Genomic DNA, 21,790 nt, shown 5'->3' on the forward strand with positions numbered 1-21,790 from the left:
TTTCCCTTAGGATCATTAACAGTTTGTATGAATTAAACCAGATAAAGGTGTCTACAGTTAGTTTTGAAAGAGACTTTAAATTTAGCTCTGCTTTCAAGTCTAAAGGAATTCTTAAACAATATGAGAAACTGCAGCACAAGCTTGTGAAAACTGAAGGAAAGAGTAAGGCAGGCAAACACTGACACTTGTGGTCATTCTGAGATTGCTAATTTGCAATCAGCTAATTCCTGCTTTGAGTTCAAAGAAAAGCAAAACTGGTTCATAAATCTTATATTAACTTCAAAGGAAAATGCCACATTCTTAATAAACACAATAATTTTTTTTCAAAAATGGAAAACTACTAATATTAAATAGCCAAAAATATGCTATTTGTCCAAATCCTTTATGCAATGAAAAAGATGTCATCTGATTTTGAGTCAAAACAGTCAAGAGATATAAACTCCAAGCAAACACTGCTACGCAAAATTGCTGATTGATCTCAATAAAATTAAAATTGGTATCTAAATAACTGTGTCAAATGGAATTTTTCAGAGTAGTACGTTGGAAATTACACCTAATCCAAAACATTAAGATTTTTCTCCAGCACTGGAAAAAGATAGCTAGTTCTTCAGGTGAAATAAATGGCTTGCATTTAGGGGCTAAAGAGTCAGACTAAAGCACAAACAGGAATGGAGACTAATGTAGGGAAAACCAGATTCATGTTCCCCTCCTCACATTACTCAAGGCTATTAGCTCATTCTCAGTGAACAGAAATCACCCACCATGGTTGAAGTGTTCTCCCCACAACCCTTTCTCCCTTGTTCTTTTTACCAAGGACATTTAGTTGAATTTATATAGATACATGAATAGTATAATACTTGTCTTTCCTATTACATATTGAACAAATCTGTACCTGATTGATCATGTAATAATCACTCAGATACTATTAACAACATGAATAAAAAAGTAATAATTATTTCTGTACCCAGTAGAAACTAAGAGTTAGGAGGCATAGCAAATCCTGCCTTTAAATTCTGGCTCCTTAGGGGATATTCTAGACATGCCCAGGAAAATCCTAAAATGAGCCTGGACAATGCTGGCCATAATGCATATATAATAGTAATATCCATCTATTTTCCCACCAGGGATGTGTTCTAAAATTAAAAAACAGACCTATGCAAGTAAAAATTACAAGACATCTATAACTATAAAACTTAACAAAATAGCTGCCAGTTTGCTGAGTCTGACAAAGAAATCTGTCACATTTACTGAGAAAGTTTAACCATAGAAATCAGATGTTAAAAGAAATCAGACTAAAGGAAGAACTTCTACAAGCTTGCCTGTCATACGATTTTTACCATTTCTCTTGGCTGGAAACATGCAGGTTGCTAGAAAAAGTCACTAAAGGAACTTTTATCTCACGTCTGCTGTTTTTCTGTAAAGTTCCTAACCAGCTTAACTTAAACATAAGAAACAGGATGCAGTTGTACCTAGAAGTTTAAAGTAAATTCTGATTCAGTACACAGGTACCCTTTCATTAGCTTTCAGGAGTCTCCTTTGCTGTGTAAACACTTTCCCATCACAAGCACAGTTGAGACAATAGTCCACTGGGAATTCAGGGGCCTAATACTGCACCTAATACTGCAGGGAACCACTAACCAGCAGGTTACCTATGGAGTTCTCTTAATAATCAAGATCCATAAGAAATCCAGTGGGCATCAAAAAAGAGTCCAATCAAAAGAACAGCCACAAATAATTGCTTTATCCTTCCTGGAGAAAGGGCAGGGAATGTAACTAAAACATCTTTGTATCTCTAACATTTAATAAGCTGTGCCTAATTGCAAATGTTGGCACACAGTAGTTGATCAGATATGTATTTGCTGATCAAGTGATTAAAGCAAAAATACAAACATCCATTTATACTGCTATGAATGATCTCTGGGTATGCTGTGCTAGTAATAGGAAAGAAGTCCCACAATTTCTCCAGCAGTGCCATGCAGCATAATAGTTAAGAAGAGAGGATAAGGACTTATTAATCTTGCTTTAATTCCCAGCTGGACTCTTTCTCATCACTAATCATCTGATATTTGGGCTTATTAGTTTACAACTCTAAACACTGGTTCCTCATCTTTAAAATGGGTATTACAATAATAAACAATTATGAGAAAAAAAGTCATTTATATAACAGCTCAAGTAGGCTTAGCACACAACATGAATTTAGTCACTGCTGCTAGTTGCATAGTCAAATCCTACGTCAGGAATTATTGATAAATAATGATCTACTACAAGCCACTTATACTTTTATAAAATAAGTTATTTTAAGTAGGCACTTAAGCATTACTCTGCCACCTAAGTCTAATTTTTTTTTAAAAAAAAAAGAGTAGTTTTTTTTTTTTTAATAAGAGTAGTGTGGGCTTCCCCGGTGGCGTAGCAGTTAAGGATCTGCCTGCCAGTGCAGGGGACAAGGGTTCGAACCCTGGTCCAGGAAAATCCCACATTCTGTGGAGCAACTAAGCCCGTGCGCCACAACTACTGAGCCTGTGCTCCAGAGTCCGTGAGCCACAACTACTGAGTCCGTGCACCACAACTACTGAGCCCGCACACCACAACTACTGAGCCCGCGCACCACAACTACTGAAGTCCACATGCTTAGAGCCCGTGCTCCACAACAAGAGAAGCCGCCACAATGAGAAGCCTGCGCACCGCAACGAAGAGTAGCCCCCGCTCACCACAACTAGAGAAAGCCTGTGCGCAGCAACGAAGGCCCAATGCAGCCAAAAAACAATAAATTAATTTTTTTAAAAAGAGAGTAGTGAGCATGTAATATGGGTGGACTTAGGGACTACATGCCAAGAAACCTAGGTTTTAGTTCTCTCCTTCACACTTAACCAGAAAGAGTCAAAGCTCTAGGCCTTACATTTCCCATTTATAAAACTCTTACTGTTCCTTCTAACATTTCTAGGAAAATCACATATACTCCTTTAAAAAAGTCTTAGGATTCCTAAAACTACAAAACACATTTCATCAGCTATACTAAAAAACATAATGAGGACAAAAAAATTTTTAATATTAGAGAAAATGTAAATCTATATTTGAAATAACACACATTACTGGGGAAGATAGGTGGGATGAAAAATATACGACTACAAATATACAGTGTAAGTTTCAAAATGGTAAATTTCTATGAGTTAAGGTCCCTAAAGTCTCAGAGGAAAAACTGATAATTCAGGTTATTTAAAAAAAAAAAAAAAAAGGACAATGCCCCAGTACTTGCAGAAAAAAAAGCAGCAAGGTGCCCAACAGACTAATCATACAAAATATTTAAGAGTGAATATCTAGTGTTTACTGAAAAATTTGCTTGATGGCAAGTTACTAAACCATCCTGAAATATTAGGACAAATAAACATGATTAGTAAAACCTCATTACCCACCAAGAAGATCCTGTACAAGTGTGCTTTATCCATTACATCATTTTGAATTCCGCCATACATGTAATTTTAAAGAAAAAGAAAAAGAAAAAATAAATGCTGACATTAAAAAGTGATTAAAAATAAAGTTTTGCTGCCTTCAAGAACACTAGAAACTGCACAAGAGTGAAAAAGAAGTGGGCTATCACAACACGTGTCAGTAAAGCAATCCACAGCAGCTGATTTACATAAATCCTAGAAAATGGTGGGGGGAGGGAGGGGGGAAGATGTCTACTTTACTGATTAAAAATGGTCTACGAGCCGCAACTAGATATTAGTAAAACGAAAATCAGAACTATTTGAGAAAAAGAACTTCAAGGGAAGGAGTGCACTGAAGGGGTTAAATTACACTAAGTTACATATCAAAGCTTATATTGCTTATGCCCTATAAAATCACGTAACATGAAAACCAACATCTAACACTGAAAACATTTAGAAAGCCCGTGCTTGAGCATAAATTAAAAAAAAAAAAGGAAATAAGCTGGAAAAAGATAAAATTATAACCATTCATTTCATAATCATCCCATTTTTGTATTATTCACTCATCACTACACTTACACTGAATATATATAATTTAGCACATGGAAGCAAATCTCTAAGCTTCTCCCTACCTTAGGTTTTTAGTCAAAATGAATGCAAACAATCACGTGGGATTCAGCCAAGCAGTGACGTTAAATTCTGCTCTGTCAGAGAGAGCATCTGTCAAGCCCACATTTAAACTGCTGCCTGCCTGTGCAGCAGCTGAGGAACCCTGGATTTCATATTACAGACTATAACCCTGGTAAAACTGCTCAAAATCCTTCCTGCAGCTGCCAGGCAACAACGAAAGAGAGTTAAATCCTGTTCTTTTCCAATACAATCGAAGCACTCCATTCTAGCTCTGGCTGCTTTTGATTGCAGCTCAGTGTTCTTACTAGAAATATGGATACTGAGAAGAGAATACAGCACTGCATTGTCCGGCCAGGAAAACAGCAGATGTAAAAAGCTTCAATGCATCAACTGTCAGCAAGAGTCGACAGTGCTCCAAACAGAACGAACAACCACAGCTCTTTTGTTTAAAGAAAGAGAAAGAAAATGAAAGAAAGGAAAAACCGCAGAAGACTAGGACCCATATGAACAAGAAGGGGAACTCGAAGACAAGCAGACAGATGGACACTCTGGACACTGTGAAAAGCAATCGCAGGAGGCAGACTGCTGGGGGAGGTGCGCATGTTCGATAGCATCTTGGCTGAAGTGATGGCGTGCCAAAAGTATCTTCAGTGGGCATAATCCTCGCCTCATAAATGCCTGACCAAGGAAGGTATGTTGATATCTTGTTTGTGATACTCATTTAAATGTCTGTTACTTTTTTATAGCCCTGGAGGCACTAATATCTAATAAACAAGTTCATACAGTTCACTGTCCTTGAAACTATGAAAGGGTTTCTAAATATATGATTTTAAAATCTGTCATTGCTTTATTCAAGTAAATATGTAGCTTGCAGTAATTATGTATTACCGAAAAGGCAAACAGTAACAAGATGTGCTTAAAGGCTTCTCTGAGAAATTAAAAATCTGAAGCCCTCTAAAGAAAACATAGCAATCCTCTATCAAATTAAGTCAAGTTGAATCCTTATCCAATAAATTAAAGTGCTCTCTTAAAAATGGCCATCGAAGAGGTCAATGCAGTGAAATTCATTAAATAGTATCAAAGATGATCTTAATATTAAGAGCTTTTTCAGTCCTTTTAAAACAAAATCTTAATATAGAACAGTTTTTAATAACAAAATGTTGCCTCCCATACCCATCTCCCTAAATAAAGATAACTTACCAACTCTGAAACTATCAACAAATTTTAAGTACCACCGAGCTGTAAGATACTATAAGGAAAGCATTTGCACAGGATCACAGAAGGCAGTGTGCATTTATGCACAGCACACCACCTCAGGAGATTTGCATGCTCACGAATACAACTTTAAACAAAGAAATATCAATACTTGCTAAAATTACCCCCTTTTAAAATAGTGAGCTTTTATTTTAAGCAACAGACTGATTCTAAATGATCAAAATATAAGACTGGTTTTGGTGATCATTTTTAAAGTGAAACTCAAAAACATAATATGAAAATACTCTGTCATAAAAATATCCATGTAACAGCAATACAAGGTCAAAAAATTAAATTTAAATGTAGCCACTGTGCTTCCAGGTTATATAAATATGTAATGATGAACTAACTGGCATAGTATGTGTGTGCAGGGCAGAAATAAATCTAATAAACTATTTTAGTAACAATCATAGAATAGCAACTCATGGCTCAGGAACTCGGGTATTTCTAAAATTTTTTACAGATCGTCAAAGATCCTGATTTTTGCTCAATTTTACAGCACAACTCAACCTATTATTTAATAATCACAAAAGGCAAACATTTTTAAGACATATGTAGGGATTCCATTCTAAAGTTAAGATTAAACAAGTCTATCAGGCCCTATTATTATTAGAGCTCAACATCAACTCTCACTCACAGTATGAATTTTTATTCCATTAAGGAATGAAACCAGATGGTATTAAACAAACAAAAAAAATATGGTTGTAAAAAACCTCAAGTCTCTCTTAGTACCTTTATCTCTCAATGTTAAAGTCACCAATTAAACATTTTTATAAGCTGGCTATCTCAAAACAAGAGTGTAGAGTTTTTTATTCAAGCACCCCTTAAATCTAGAACTGTTCCCACAGACTAAGATATTATCACTTTTAGAAGCCAAATAATAAAAACAGCATGTGTGTGTGTGTGTGAGTGTGTGTGTGTGTGTGTGTGTGTGTGTGTGTGTGTGACAGAGAGAGGGAAAGAGAGAGGGAGAAGTAACGGAACATTTTATAGTAACATCCTCTCCGTGAGCGTCAATCCATAAGATGTAAATACATATTAATCACTTGATAATATTACCATAAAAACCCATAAAAGACAAATCAAAGCTATTTCTACGCTGAAAATGTAAAAGTGCAAAACTATTTAGAATGTCAAAATATTTTAACTTTCTGGTCTTGTTCCCACTTCTTAAGAATTAATGTACAACAGGCAGTAACTGGAGAATAATTTTATCTTTTAATAAAAGGAGGAATAGTTACTTTAATTGTACTTTCTTTTTAACAGTAAAATTATGGTAAATATCTGAAAAATGTTTAATAAAGAATTTTTTTTAAGGCTAGACACATGCACTACATTTACCAACGGGAGATTAAGAAATGAGTATATATGGATTTCAAGCCTGAGCAGCTGGATATTTACAAACATACAAATATCATGAATTTACATTAAGATGCATCTCTATCACCTATCGCTACAAAATCACATAGGACCATAAACTACATGTATGCCAGGTTACAATATATAATAATTTGCTGTTTTCTGTAACATTGAAATACTTTAGAAACATCACTTCAGGTATAATGTTTTCATAAAAATACAATTTACTAATATATTTACCTTCATTCATTTTTTCAGTCCTTTATTCAAACATGCATTCAAACATCTGACCTTCTATTTATTGCTTCTTAAACCATCAAGTTTACACTTTTAAAGGATCTAAATGATTAGACTTCAACCAGTTTCCAAGCATTCTATATCAAGAGAAAGCTGACACATTTAATTTAGCTTTGGAATGTTTAAAATAGATTATCAAATAAATTTTAAAAGCAACTTTTGTTTCTTTTAAATTTACACACATTACCCTTGTATCTACTGGCTTCTTTACGGGGTGGAGGGAAATTATTACTATTTATCTAATATTTCATTTGAAAATAAAAGCTTAGAAAGAGTCTCCTCATCTAAACAGAATGGCCAACTATTTACAAGTGTAAGGAGGAGAAAAGTGAGTTTCTAAACCAGAACACTCAGCTCTGTTATTTTCAACTGAGCTCACCACAGAACTATGTTTTACTGGTATGGTGAAGTGTCTTAGTCTTCATCAGAGCAATGTGAAATTAAAATCCAGGTAAATAAATTCTAATAAATAAGTAGATTCTATTTTTTTTAAATCTGAAAACTTAAGGAAGAAAAACACTGCTCCTATCTCACAAAATGATTAATGTAATTTCTTACATTTGAGAAACACCATAACTTCTAAAAGCACTACATAATCTCAGATACTAGAAATCATCAAAAGCTAGCGCCTGTACTGTTACGCTTCAGAGATGCTCGAATCCCCACCTGCTTGCTCCTCCTAGTGGCTTCTGCTAGAACAGGAGTCTAACACTTCCCATCAATATTTTCAAAATACTTTACATTATATGAGTGCTATTCTAGTTATTCAATTATATGAGGACTTCCATGTAAATGCCATTATTTTCCCCAAATAATTGAATTTTTTACCGAGGTTAAGCAAATTTGGTATTAACCATAAACCTTTCAATATCACAGGCTACAAAAACACATTCATATGTGTATATATAATTTCAAATAAACAAACGCTCCTACAATAAATGTTTTTAATTGACCAGTTTTCTTTTACATAAAGAAACAATTTTCACAATAAAAAGTTGATAAAATTACACAAAAAGGTTTGTTTTCTCTTTTAATAGAATTCAAGCTACAGCTCCTTACCCATCCTTTACCCCCACGCCTTGATCCAGAAAAATAACAAACTGAAAAAACATGAACCAATTTGTGCTATGCACTAAAAAAACTTGTTCAAAGACCAGTTCTTAATATGTGGCATCGTGAACTTCCCATATTGACATCTCATAAATTTTTTTTTCTAAATGTAGGGCTCTAAGTGTCATGCTAGCAGAAGTCCTAAAAATGTAAAAAATTCTCTACATGCAAATGTAGAACACAGCATAACTCAAAAATCTTTTAAGATGCATTTTGTGAAATTTAAAATTTTAAATAGTTGGGGATACAATAATACCTAGTGTCTGTATTTTGTAAGAAATCTGAAAAGACTGTTCAAAGCAGTTCTTTGTTTTATTCTAACATGGAGATTCAACTGAGATACGTGATAGTACTCTGTGAAGTCCACAGATAATTAAAGATAATTAGTTGCTATATTATAAAAATCAATCATAAATCTAAGTAAGGACAATGATCTCTTGAATACCTCATGTCTGAAGTGGAAGGTTAACATGAGAAAAGAGTACTTGCAAATATCCATCATTTATTACTGTCTTAAAATCCTGCACTGAAGTTACTGAACCCTGAACATTAATTCTGACAGGTGCGTCTTCTCACTGACTTTCTCGACACAGTAGGGGCCAACGGAAACATGCCAAGCAGTGTACTGTGACTAACAAAACTCTGCCATAATCAACCTTGCACCGTCTGTCCCACAACTGATACATGACCATTTTACAAAAAAGGCCGCTGACTGTGCACCATACCACCAACGGTATGTCAAATCAATTTTAATTAATGCCAATAAATTTTCCATCTGGTCTCAGGCCTCCTTACATGGCCTCTCTCAGGGATCTAGCAGCATTTTCCTCTTCTCCATGCATACAACTTTTAATCTTTAACTTAAGTCAACAATTCCAAGTGACCAGAGCTACTGAGATAGATGATGAAATAAGTGGAAGAAAATCAATCCATTCACCTCTCTTTAAAGTGGTCACTGTGCTCCAAAGGTGTATTTTTAAAGAAATTAATCCTGTTCTCACGATGTTACGTTGCCAAGGGAAGACAAATCATAAACGTTGTTCCTGGGTTATCCTATTTTCACAGCTTAAAAATTTCCATGTGCCCTAATTTTATTAGTCTCTTTCAAGCAGTTCTGTGATATTTCCATTCTGTAAACGTTTATGCTTCATCTTTATAGAATGACTGCGAGGGAGACGACGTGACAGCATTAGAAAATGATTACCAAAGAACAGTACTGATTCAGGAGAAGAACACAATCTCAGCCACCGATCTCTCATCCACTACTGGATATTAACAACATGCTTCAGTGGAGAAGAAGACACTGCTGCTTTGCAAAGATGAGCTGGAATGCCAAGAGGTCTCTGTTCCGTACCCATCTTATTGGTGTACTTTCTCTCGTGTTTCTTTTTGCTATGTTTTTGTTTTTCAATCATCATGACTGGCTGCCAGGCAGAACTGGATTCAAAGAAAACCCTGTGACATACACTTTCCGTGGATTTCGTTCTACAAAAAGTGAGACAAACCACAGCTCTCTTCGGAACATTTGGAAAGAAACAGTCCCGCAGACTCTGAGGCCTCAAACAGCAACTAACTCCAATAACACAGATCTGTCACCACAAGGAGTTACAGGGCTGGAGAATACACTCAGTGCCAACGGAAGTATTTACAATGAAAAAGGCACTGGACATCCAAATTCTTACCATTTCAAATACCTTATCAATGAACCTGCAAAATGCCAGGAGAAAAGCCCTTTTTTAATACTACTAATAGCTGCAGAACCTGGACAGATAGAAGCTAGAAAAGCTATTCGGCAAACTTGGGGCAATGAAAGTCTAGCACCTGGTATCCAAATCACACGAATTTTTTTGTTGGGTGTAAGTATTAAGTTAAATGGCTACCTTCAACGTGCAATCCTGGAAGAAAGCAGACAATACCATGACATAATTCAACAGGAATATTTAGATACATACTATAATCTGACCATTAAAACACTAATGGGCATGAACTGGGTTGCCACATACTGTCCACATATTCCATATGTTATGAAAACTGACAGTGACATGTTTGTCAACACCGAATATTTAATACTTAAGTTACTCAAGCCAGACCTGCCTCCTAGACATAACTATTTTACTGGTTACCTAATGAGGGGATACGCACCCAACAGAAACAAAGACAGCAAGTGGTACATGCCACCAGACCTCTACCCAAGTGAGCGCTATCCTGTCTTCTGTTCTGGGACTGGTTATGTTTTTTCTGGAGATCTGGCAGAGAAGATATTTAAAGTTTCTTTAAGCATCCGTCGTTTGCACTTGGAAGATGTATATGTAGGGATCTGTCTTGCCAAGTTGAGAATTGATCCTGTCCCCCCTCCCAATGAGTTTGTGTTCAATCACTGGCGAGTTTCTTATTCAAGCTGTAAATACAGCCACCTAATTACCTCTCATCAGTTCCAGCCTAGTGAACTGATAAAATACTGGAACCATTTACAACAAAATAAGCACAACGCTTGTGCCAACGCAGCAAAAGAAAAGGCAGGCAGGTATCGCCACCGCAAACTCCACTAGAAAAGACAACTTTTTTTTTTTCCCAAACGTGCGATCTGTAAAATATTGCTAAAGCATGTATAGTTAAAACTGATTACATCCATAGGACAAGTTTTAGTTAAAACTCATCGCATAAAGGAATCCAAAAATATTTTTTTAATTTCTGAAGAAGGTAATTCTTAAAAATACAACACGATATAACAAAAAGGTATCCCAAACAATCTACTAAAAATCCACATAAGGGGATTCTGTGTATTAACATGCAATAACAGGCGTGCATACATCAATGGTTCAACTCTTACGTTAGGGGCCAAGAAGGTGTATTTGCATATGTTTTCCACATAAATTTTAATTTAAGAAATGGATACAGTCAAAAGACTTTGGATTCAGTTTTTCATTTCAATATAATTAAATGTAAATAAAACATTATTGTCAATTTTAAGGAAACTTTATAATTGTGCAAAGGACAAATTTTGACCTATTCTAGGGTTCTAAAAACCATATTCCATGCAATAAGATTTAGTTGAATTATTCCATAAACATATTTATAAAGTTCAGATGTTTCATCAATGCAGTTCTCATCTAAGTATTTACTTTTTAAAAACAATTGAGATATTCATTTTCTTTTATCAATACGCACATATACTGGGGGAATTTATTTTGACATGACGTGATAAAATGTGAAAAAAAAAATCAATGTGTCTCAGGCTCACATTTTTATAAAAAAAAAAATTAAATGTTTCAAAATAGAACATCTGTTCCCTCATTGGTGTTCAGGGCCAAGCTAGAACTTCAATGATTTACTCAATCAACCAGTTACTGCACTCTCAAGGAGCATCACCAGTTAACTTCAAGCATATCTGAAAAAATCTATCATTTTCCTCTAACTGAAGCAAAAGTGATTACTTACAGGCACAAAGAGGATGCACTGTTGAAAAAAGATAAAGGATAAAGAGTGCAGCGGCAGTTTCATTCAATACATTTTAAGATGCATGTCTGCCAAACTGCAACATATGGGAAGTTTATTTCCTGACAGCAGGTGTACACATGCCAGTACTTAATCATTTTACGGCACCTACTTCTTTCTCTGAGTGCCAAGTTTACAAACCTGCAGTTTTTAATTTGGTGGATGACAAATATTCTGCACCACTGATTAAAAACTTTCTTGGGAGGGATGGGGGAAAACTACAAATGTTTGATGAACACTTGATTCTAGGATGAACAATGTATACAACGCACTTTTATCAAGTTTTTAATAAAAAAGGTAAACAAAAAACCTTTACTGAGTGTTATGGTCCAAATGCTTCACAATTTGTATGGCTCCATTATAAATTTTAAAATCAGGAAATACTAACCCATTAATTTTAAAAAGGTGTTTTTACTTTAAACAAGTGTATAAATTTATCAATCTTGCTCAGTGAGGATGTCACTTATCCTAATTCTAATAACAATCATTTTCATCCTTGATTCTATTCTGAAGAGTTATCCACCAAAACAGAATTCTAACATGTTACAGTTCAGAACCACAGAGACTGCTTCAGTACTTATCATTTAATGCGTTGAATTCTATTTATACTCAACTTATCTCCCACTTTCAGTTCAGTTGTCTAAGTGTTCTATTCTACATAGAATAATTCTGAATGTTGAGCTAAATAACCCCCCAGCTCTTGGTAAGGTCTGTTTTTCACTTAATTTATTCTGTATGGTTATAAAAAGACTAAAATTACTAAATACCAAAATTACTAAAGAAAGGTCACACATAAAAGGATAATACCAAATTACGTAAGTGTGATGAAAGACAAAAGGAATCCTTCCCTCAGTATAATCCTCTCCTTAATACTTCAGAAGTTTTATTTCTTAAAAGTATATGTATATGCATGTATGCATCCACAGGTATGTACTCAGATACAATCCAAACACTATTGTGTACAAATTATTATTACAGTGCAGTATCTTTAAGAGATAGTATTTTCCTTCCAGAAAAATTCAAGTCTAAAAAAGATGACTTGGAATCTCATGACACTCCAAGTTCTCAAAGAGCACTGAATCAAATAACAAGTGTTTTAGTACTGCTGAAAATCTTTATTTTAAAATAAGTATTCTGCTATTAATTTATTTTTGACCTTCCATTCTGAATATGCAAGCTGACTTCAGCAAAATATGATTTTCAAATTCATATTATGATATTTAAAAATACAGTATTTAAACATCTCACCAAATATTAATTGTGCCTTATTCATGCCCAGTACTATGTAATTTTTACTATGCATGAAAATATAATTTTAAATGACAGCACTTGCATTTGGTCAAAGAAAAAAATTACAGGAAGGAACAACCATGTAATCTTTATGCTCGAAGTGTTACGAGATATTGTGGAAGATAAAAATACCAAAACTTTCAATACTTACTAGTTTATTTTGATCAAGATTATATAGGTGATGAAATTCTAATTCAAGCAAAAAAATTTTCTTTCTCCTCTGATTATACAGTACAATCACAAAAAATCAACTGGAGTCTTATTAATATCTATTACCAAAACCCCTATAAAAATAATACCAACACAGCAGCAGGAACTATTTACTGACTGAGAGTACGCTGTGTGCCTGGTACCGTGTTAAAGCACTTTACACACATATCTCGTATAATCCTTATAAGTAACACTAAGAGGTAAGAAAGACTGGTACAAGAGGTTAAATACCTAAGATCACACAGCTAGTAAAACAGCAGGGTTCCACTGCAAAGACTCTTAACCATTATGCTATTCTGCTACATACTTCACATATGACTCCTGCTAGAGGGTCTAAAAAGCTAAGCAAAAACGGCCTGTCCTCTCTTCTATTCCATGCTTATTCTTCACCTTTTGCTAGGATCTCCAGGCATCACAACTGTTTTCTCACACTGGAGGGACGCCTGATGTCAGGTGCAAATAAAGAGAAGGAGAAGGAGAGGAAATCTGATCCCTCAGTTATTTTTTCTTCTCCTTTTCAGTTGCTGATGTCTGGGGGCCAGAAACTCAGAAAAGCTAAGAATTACTGCTTATCTCTTGCTCCTTTGGGCACTGAGACACATCTGTAAACAACAGGCAGGTGGCACTTAGAAATTATGTAAAAGGTGCTTCTTTTGAAGTACAATTTGATCATTGTTAGTAGTCAAAAGTAGCACCGCATTTACTCACTCTACTGGTTAGTCGCCTACTGTTTGGTGATGAGGTGGTAAAACTGATTTATCCAGCTGGTTCAGGTTTGTTTTCAGTTTTTACTGCTTAACTACAAAATTTGACTATTAAATTAACACAGATTTAAGAAGCCAAAAAAAAAAATCTCTACCATACCTATATTCTAACACACCTCACAGAGTATCAGTGTATCGCTTAACATGACTCTCGGAAGACGGGTAATGTGCATCAAATACTAACAGGGGCCATTCTAAGTTTCGGCCAGGAACCTGTTGCTGCGCACTCCATCAGCACACACACACACGCCCTTCCCCAAGCACGATATAACTCTACACCTTACTACTTTCAAGATCCGATTTGCCAGAGAAGGAAGAAAAACGTTTCTGTATTTGCAGGAAGTGTTTCCCCTTCCTCCACCAGCAAATGCCTGAGCTAAAGGACAACTAGAGTGAAAGCAACTGCCTCCATCTGTTTATTAATCTAATTATTTCAACTTCTCACTGAAGCCTATAGATTCTCAGTCTGAATTTCACTTGAGAAAGTATCCTAAACGTTGAAAAATGAAAATAAATCAATGGCATCACAAAAAATAAATGTTAAGTAACAGAAAGCTATAACATTATATGCAAAATCTTAAATTCATGCTTGTATATGTTTTTAATTAAATGTTTAAAAGATACTAATTTATACAATAAAACTAATAAGGGTTGTTTGCTTCACTGTCATACCTAAAATGCTAGTAAAAACATATATTTGAATATAGATAATAGAATTAGCATGAGATTCTGATGGCAATGAGAATTTTCTAACATACTGGCAGATTTCCTTTGGGGAGCTACCCCACCCTCAAATAAGAAAGTTCTAGGAAAACTTTCAATCAAGACACCCTGCCTTGCACTAGCCAAGATAACCAAAGACCCTCTCTTATTGCAATCTGAATCCTGAAGGAAACAAACACACGCACACAAAGAAAATGACTGGAGCTGATTCACTTGAACTTCAGCACCCTGCAGAAACTACCCACTGATTCTTGTTCTCTAGATCCCAGAGGTGCTACGGTTCCTGTCCCTTCTACCACTTGATTCTTTAATTTTTTGAACTCACCTATAATATTCTGATACTTTTTTTTTTTGGTTTCAGTTAGTCAGAGTCAATTTTTAACCAAAGAATGCTAAGTGACAGAAAACCTACCACTAGCAAATGCTGCAGTGATAAAGTCGTTCCTAGGTTCTATGATGACTTCAGAATGCTCTATAACACCATGCCCTCTGTGTGCTTTGCCACCTGAACAAGTCAGGAGAGTAAAGGGATCCAAGAACAACTTTCTGTTAAAGAAAACAGGCTGAAAATTTTAGAGCTGTTCATAATCCATATTCATGGCCAGGCCTCACAAGAAAACAAAGTAGTTTTTGTGCATATAACATAATATAGCGGAGAGCATGTTGCTATAGATACCTTATTACTGAAGAGGGATCAGGGAAACAGGCTTGGGAGCTGTGTTTCTACAGTCACACCACAGTGGGGGAGAGGCAACGTGTCTCCCAAGTAACCACCAACACGGAAGTAACCATCAGCACAGCTGCCTGAGCCCCCTGCACTGTAAAATGCTGTCTAAGCTTAGAAATGAATGAACAGAGAAGCCTGACCATACCTTCACATCTGCTGTTTAAAACTATTCCTTTATCAGAGATCTTTTCGTCTCCTGATAAGGCTAAAGAAAAAAAAAAAAAAAACCTACAACCTTCTTCCTGGTAGATTTATGTAAAGGAGGGAAGAGAATGAATGACTCCTCTACACTGAAAAGAGAAAGCTAATAACTGGGCCAAAAAGACAAGTAAAGTTAATTTTTACAAAAATAAAATGAATTTCTTAATCAAAGTTCATAAGCATAACCCCAAATTTAAAGTATTTGTATGTCTGAGTGTCTTTAAGTACACACATTTAACAGTACATTTAAATCCAGTTATCTTCTCTCATCTCCAAATTTTAAAACTTTTAAAATAACATTTCCTGTCTGAGTGAATGGCTATATCCAGTCAGTGGCCACACGAAAATATCCAGAGTCATCCTCACCACTTCCTTCTCTTACTATCACCCGTATCACTCTATCCCCAAAACCTGGATTCACAGGAATCCACCCACTTTTCTTCATCTTACCGCTCTAGTAGTTCAAGTGAGCAAAACTTTTACAACTGGTTTCTTCACAGTCACCCAATCTGCTTCCCATATACTACTGCCAGAATGATACTTTCAAAACCACAAAACTATTCACATCATCCCAACGCTTCAATGGATTCCCAATGTTCTTAGGATAAATATCAAAATCCCTGAAATCCTTGGATAGCAGCAGGGCCCATGAATGACTCTCTTCCTTGCTAAAGTTAATTTCTCTACCCAATCTTTTGATCTTACTGCTGCCTTTTACTTCACTCCATAATGTATCCTCTCTTCCTCAAAGCAATCAACAAACAAAAAGTCCTAGATTAGAAACAGTGAACTAAAATTTGACTCAATAAAAGAGCCTCCCCTTTTTTGTTGGCAGCATTTTCATCTTATTTGAAATGAAACTTATTTTTAAGGTGTCAAAATCAATTTTTCTCTATAGTGAAAAACTGATTTTGAAGCCTTAAAAATAAGTAAGACTCAACCACTGGCTTATATATGGGCTCACCCACACTGCAAATAAAGCAACATATAAGTAAATATATGTTGACAAAAAGAAAGTACAAGTATTCTGGAAATAATTACTATAATCAGTTCCACAAATGTGAAGGTCCCTCACATGACAGTGCATTTCTAAGCAGGGACCATGATGCTGAAGAAGATCAAGAAGTGTTAACTTTCCTCAATAGAAATTCAATGCAGATGAAATCCCTAGGATCACTTCCCAAACAGACCAGTTTACCATGCTATGTTCCAGAACTCTAACACTAGGTTAATAGAAATTCTTGAGTCCAGTCCTCCTTAGCGTTGAAGAAACATCCAAAAGGCCACTCACTTGATAAATATTTACTGAGAGCCTAGGCATTAATACATGAGCTGTAGATACAATGATAAACAAAAACAATCATTAAGTTGCTGCCATAATACTCCTTTGACAGAGAAAGCCATGTAACAGATCTTCATACAAGTAAGTGGAAAGGACAACTATGATATCTGTCATGAAGGAAAGATACACAGTGCTTTGCAAGCATATAACGGGAACTGACCTGACCTATGGTCAGAAAAGCCTTCTCAGAAGAATCGTTTGTTAACATCTAAGAAATAACTAGATGTTAATCAGGCAAAAGGGGAACAATTCCAAGAAGGAACAGCAGGTACAATGGCCCTGAGGTTAGAGTAAACCATTGCACAAAAATAAAGAGGAAGATTGGTATGAGCTGATGCCAGAAAGGTAAAAAGAGAGAGAGACAGGTAAACCCTCATGAAGACTTATAGTACCTATTAAAATATGGCTTTTAATCCTGAAGCCAATGAAGATACAACAATACTTGGAAAATAGAAAAAAAAATTGAGGCTAGTGAATGCCTAACAGCTCCTCTCTTCTTTAGTGTTTGAGGCATCCTGGCTGCAACATGAGAACAGAATGAGGAGACGCATGAGTGATACAAAAACACAAACTAGGAGACCACTGCATAATCCAGGGAAGATACAGAAATAGTTGGACCAGGAAGGACGGTAGTGATCCGGAGATAAGAATTCCAGAGATGTGGGGGCTTCCCTGGTGGCGCAGTGGTTGAGAGTCTGTCTGTCGATGCAGGGGACATGGGTTCGTGCCCCAGTCCGGGAAAATCCCACATGCCACGGAGCGGCTGGGCCCGTGAGCCATGGCCGCTGAGCCTGTGCGTCTGGAGCCTGTGCTCCGCAATGGAAGAGGCCACAACAGTGAGAGGCCTGCGTACCGCAAAAAAAAAAAAAAAAAAAATTCCAGAGATGTTAGCAAGTGCAGTCCACAGGCCTTCACGACGCGTGGACACTTGCGGTGAGGGAGAAGGCATGAGTGCCAAGGCCTAAAATCCTGGCCTGGGCACTGAGGGCATGAGGAGAGAGAAGACGCTGTACGAGAACCTGATTCGCCAAGGATAACATAATAAAGAGCCACTGAAAAATGTATAGAAGGATTGTCAAATGGCACTGAGGGCCTATATATTACAAAGCATCAATAACAATAATAAATCTTAACTACTACTCTACATGCATATGAAAGGATGCAAAGTAACTAAAAATATACAGATAACATGGGCTTAAGAATCACTCATTCAGGGGCTTCCCTGGTGGTGCAGTGGTTAAGAATCCACCTGCCAATGTAGGGGACATGGGTTCGAGCCCTGGTCCTGGAAGATCCCACATGCCACAGAGCAACTAAGCCCATGCACCACAACTACTGAGCCAACGCCCCACAACTACTGAGCCCGCGTGCCTCGAGCCCGTGCGCTCCAACAAGAGAAGCCACCGCAATGAGAAGCCCGTGCACCACAACCAAGAGTAGCCCCCGTTCGCCACAACTAGAGAAAGCCCACGTGCAGCAACGAAGACGCAACGCAGCCACAAATAAATTAACTAATTAATTTTTTAAAAAGTCATTCATTCAATACTTTTCAAGCAACCCCTATGTGCCCACTACCCTGTTCTCAGCACTGGGGAGATGGTGGAGGGCAACAAGATGTGCTTCCTACCTTCGGATCTTCATATTCGAAGAAAATTGTTAATGTAAACAAATAAATAAGATTACTAGCAGAAAAAAAAGTGGGAGGTCTTCCTGGAAAAGTAACCTTTAAACTGAGATCTGAATTTTGAGGAGCCAGTCTTATTAAGAGCAAGAGGAAGAATGATCCAGGCAAACAGAAATACAAAGACAACGGCCAGGAGGTTGAGAAGAACTTGACATGTCTGTAGAAAAACAGAAAAAAGCCAGTGAAGCAGAACTCTAGAGTAGAGAGCTGTGGATAGAAATCAGAGGGGCCCCTAATATGGATGGGAAAAAAATTCACAATTTTATTTTCACCAACCTCTAACAGAAACTGACATTTCCTTCTTTCATGAATGAAGGCAACAAACCACAGTACTATTAATAACAGTTCTGACTTTGTCACCAACAGAAATCAAGTATTTTCATATCACATTACTCTTACAGATATCTTGAAATACTGTGTATGGTCATACTTTAAAATTCTGGAATTTATTAGATTTGTCCCTAGATCTTGTTATATAATGCATCAGTAAAAGCAACACGAAGTTCAATACCATGTCATAAAGTTATGTTTCTCAAAATTTTGATAATTTTATTTCAATAAATTGGTTTTCTTTGTTATCTTATGTATTTTATTTTATGCATTAAAAACATTATTCAGAGAGAAGAATCATAGGATTCGCCAGTCTACTAAATAGGTTCATGGCACCAAAAACAAAAATATATTACGAACTTCTAATCTAGAATAAAAGACATATAGGACTCCTATCAACTAAATGCAACTATTGGTGCTTGTTTGGATCCTATTTCCAACAAATGAACTGCAAAAAAAGATTTTTCAGAAAAATCAAAGAAACTGGAAAATGAACTGTGTATTAGATGATACCAACAATTAATTTTTTTTTGTTATATGCAATAATGCCTACATTAAAAAAAAAAGTCCATGTTTTTTAGAAGTGCAGAGTAAGTAGGAACAAAGTGTCAGTGTCTGGGTTTTGCTTCACAGTACTTCAGGAAAAAAGGGAGCTGTGGAACAGCTGAAGTAAAAGTGGTTAAAAAATAATTATAGAATCTGTGTGATGGGCAGATTTTAAAAATCATACAGTATTTTCTCTAATTATACTTATGTTTGAAATTTTTCATAATTAAGAAAAATGGGGGGGCTTCCCTGGTGGCGCAGTGGTTGAGGGTCCGCCTGCCGATGCGGGGGGCGTGGGTCGTGCCCCGGTCCGGAGGGATCCCGCGTGCCGTGGAGCGGCTGGGCCCACGAGCCATGGCCGCTGGGCCTGCGCTCCGCAGCGGGAGGGGCCACAACAGTGAGAGGACCGCATACCGAAAAAAAAAAAAAAAAAAAAAAGAAAGAAAAGAAAAATGGGGGGTGGAATTCAGTAACTGCTTTGCAAAACAGAGCCCCTTAGAGGGGAAAAAATTGCAAAGGGGCATTGTCTGTTGGAAGAAAATTAGAGAAAGATGCTCCTTTCTCTGGGCTGATGATGTCCTAGGCCAGGCCACCTAACTTGAGGAGGGTGCAAGCTACCTAAGGTGTTTTCCTCTTTCTTCCCCCATTACGTTCAGGGAAGACAGTAGGCATCATCAAAACTTGCTTTGACATTATTCATTATTCATCTCGTGAGTATGCACCACCTGTCTACTGGCATTTATTTCAAAGAAAAAATAACCTATTTCCCATTATATCAACTGTCCAGGCCTAGAAAATTAGCCTTTGATCAAACTAGCACATCCTGACGTTAGAAACAGTGATGGTTTAGGAAAAATAATAAGTTATAGTCTTAAGCTAATGAGCACTGATTGCGTTTAGTTTTCATACTCAGAAGAACCTGACGATTCAGAAGAACATGGTGGGGGAAAGGAGAGGGAAGCTAGGTAGTTGCAAATGCACGTAAACGATGCGTGCCAGGCCGCCGTCGTTTTCACGACTGGTAGAACGTTTAAAAATCTGGACGGGGTTGGGGGTGAGGGAATGCTGTACATATTTAAGCAATTGAACCATGCAAGATGGTTCCCAGGTTGTCAAAAAAATGACGGTAACCAAAAAGAAGCCCTCTCCATTTGTGTAATATTAAGAAGTGGACTGTACACCTCTCCAGCTTAGTGTATTTAAGGCAGGCTCTGCATCGGCAGGAAGGTGGGCTTGCTAATCTCTTCTCGGCAAGCCCGTTCCACCTTCCTGCTATCCTCACCTGTCATCTAACTCAGCACTCCCTCATCAACTGCTCCTCTGTCTTAGTAGAAGTGTTTTCTCAGCCTGACAGACAAAAAGCCTTATAACTCTGTTTCCCAAATATCATATGCTGTCACAAACCAGGAGGATGTCTTAGCAAAAACTGATACGTTCATTCATTAAGAGAAATTTTCTTTAAAAAAAAATACCAAATGTCCATTCTATTTGGCTTTAAGCAATCAAAAGTTCCTGATTACAGGGGCTTCTCTGGTGGCACAGTGGTTGAGAATCCACGTGCCAAGGCAGGGGACACGGGTTCGAGCCCTGGTCCGGGAAGATCCCACATGCCGTGGAGCAATGAAGCCCGCGCACCACAACTACTGAGCCTGCGCTCTAGAGCCTGAGAGCCACAACTACTGAAGCCCGTGTGCCTAGAGCCCATGCTCCGCAACAAGAGAAGCCACCACGATGAGAAGCCCGCGCATCGCAACGAAGTGTAGCCCCTGCTCACCGCAACTAGAGAGAGCCTGTGTGCAGCAAGAAAGACCCAACACAGCCAACAATAAATAAATTTTAAAAAAGTTCCTGATTACTGAAGTTTTATTAATAAAAATTTAATTCCTTCAGTACCAGGAGATAAATCTTACAGCTTCTCACTGCTGTCAGTCTAAAATCCAAATCCATCAGTAATAATTTTCATTTAATATTCCTGCATTTCCTAAGATAAATAGAAATAATAGTTTTAACTACAGTACACAGGCAATGGCCACTAGGCAAATGTCTCCAACATTTTTTAAATAAGTCAAATGCAACAGAATGAGATGTTAGTCCTAAAGCTGAATCAGTCATCTGTCCATCTAAAGAACTACATCGTATCCACTAGGAGATGGATTAGTCAGACACACCAATAGGATGAGAAGTCAAAGCCTATCTAAGCAGTGACCAAGACTAAAGGTTCCCTGGCCTTTGCAGTACATCTTCCTTTACTGAAGAGATGCAAATATCATTATCTCTGATCTCCAAGTAGCTTCTCTACTGGGAGAACGTGTATGTGCTGGATAGAGGAACTGAATGCCCACTGCCCTTGGCAATTACATTTCTCACTCGAAATTAATTAATCAGCATTTAGCATTTCAAATG

The 21,790-nt window shown here is 36.9% G+C and overlaps 2 protein-coding genes across 3 annotated transcripts in view; one reads left to right on the top strand and one right to left on the bottom strand.

The window, feature by feature from the left end:
- The window catches only part of CDC73 (cell division cycle 73), a 92,137-nt gene that overhangs the window by 38,291 nt on the left and 32,056 nt on the right, over window positions 1–21,790 (bottom strand).
- Window positions 4,218–11,850, top strand: B3GALT2 (beta-1,3-galactosyltransferase 2). 2 transcript variants are annotated; one of them, XM_019920527.3, is made up of 2 exons: window positions 4,218–4,746; window positions 9,235–11,850. In XM_019920527.3, the coding sequence occupies exon 2, from the start codon at window positions 9,356–9,358 to the stop codon at window positions 10,622–10,624; it is 1,269 nt and encodes a 422-aa protein (XP_019776086.2). In that variant the 5' UTR covers window positions 4,218–4,746; window positions 9,235–9,355; the 3' UTR covers window positions 10,625–11,850. The 2 variants fall into 2 exon arrangements, with proteins under 2 accessions (XP_019776086.2, XP_073656325.1); XM_073800224.1 differs by lacking the exon at window positions 4,218–4,746 and adding an exon at window positions 8,677–8,808.

The sequence above is a fragment of the Tursiops truncatus genome, chromosome 1 (genome assembly GCF_011762595.2).
Source record: "Tursiops truncatus isolate mTurTru1 chromosome 1, mTurTru1.mat.Y, whole genome shotgun sequence".
NCBI lineage: Eukaryota > Metazoa > Chordata > Mammalia > Artiodactyla > Delphinidae > Tursiops > Tursiops truncatus.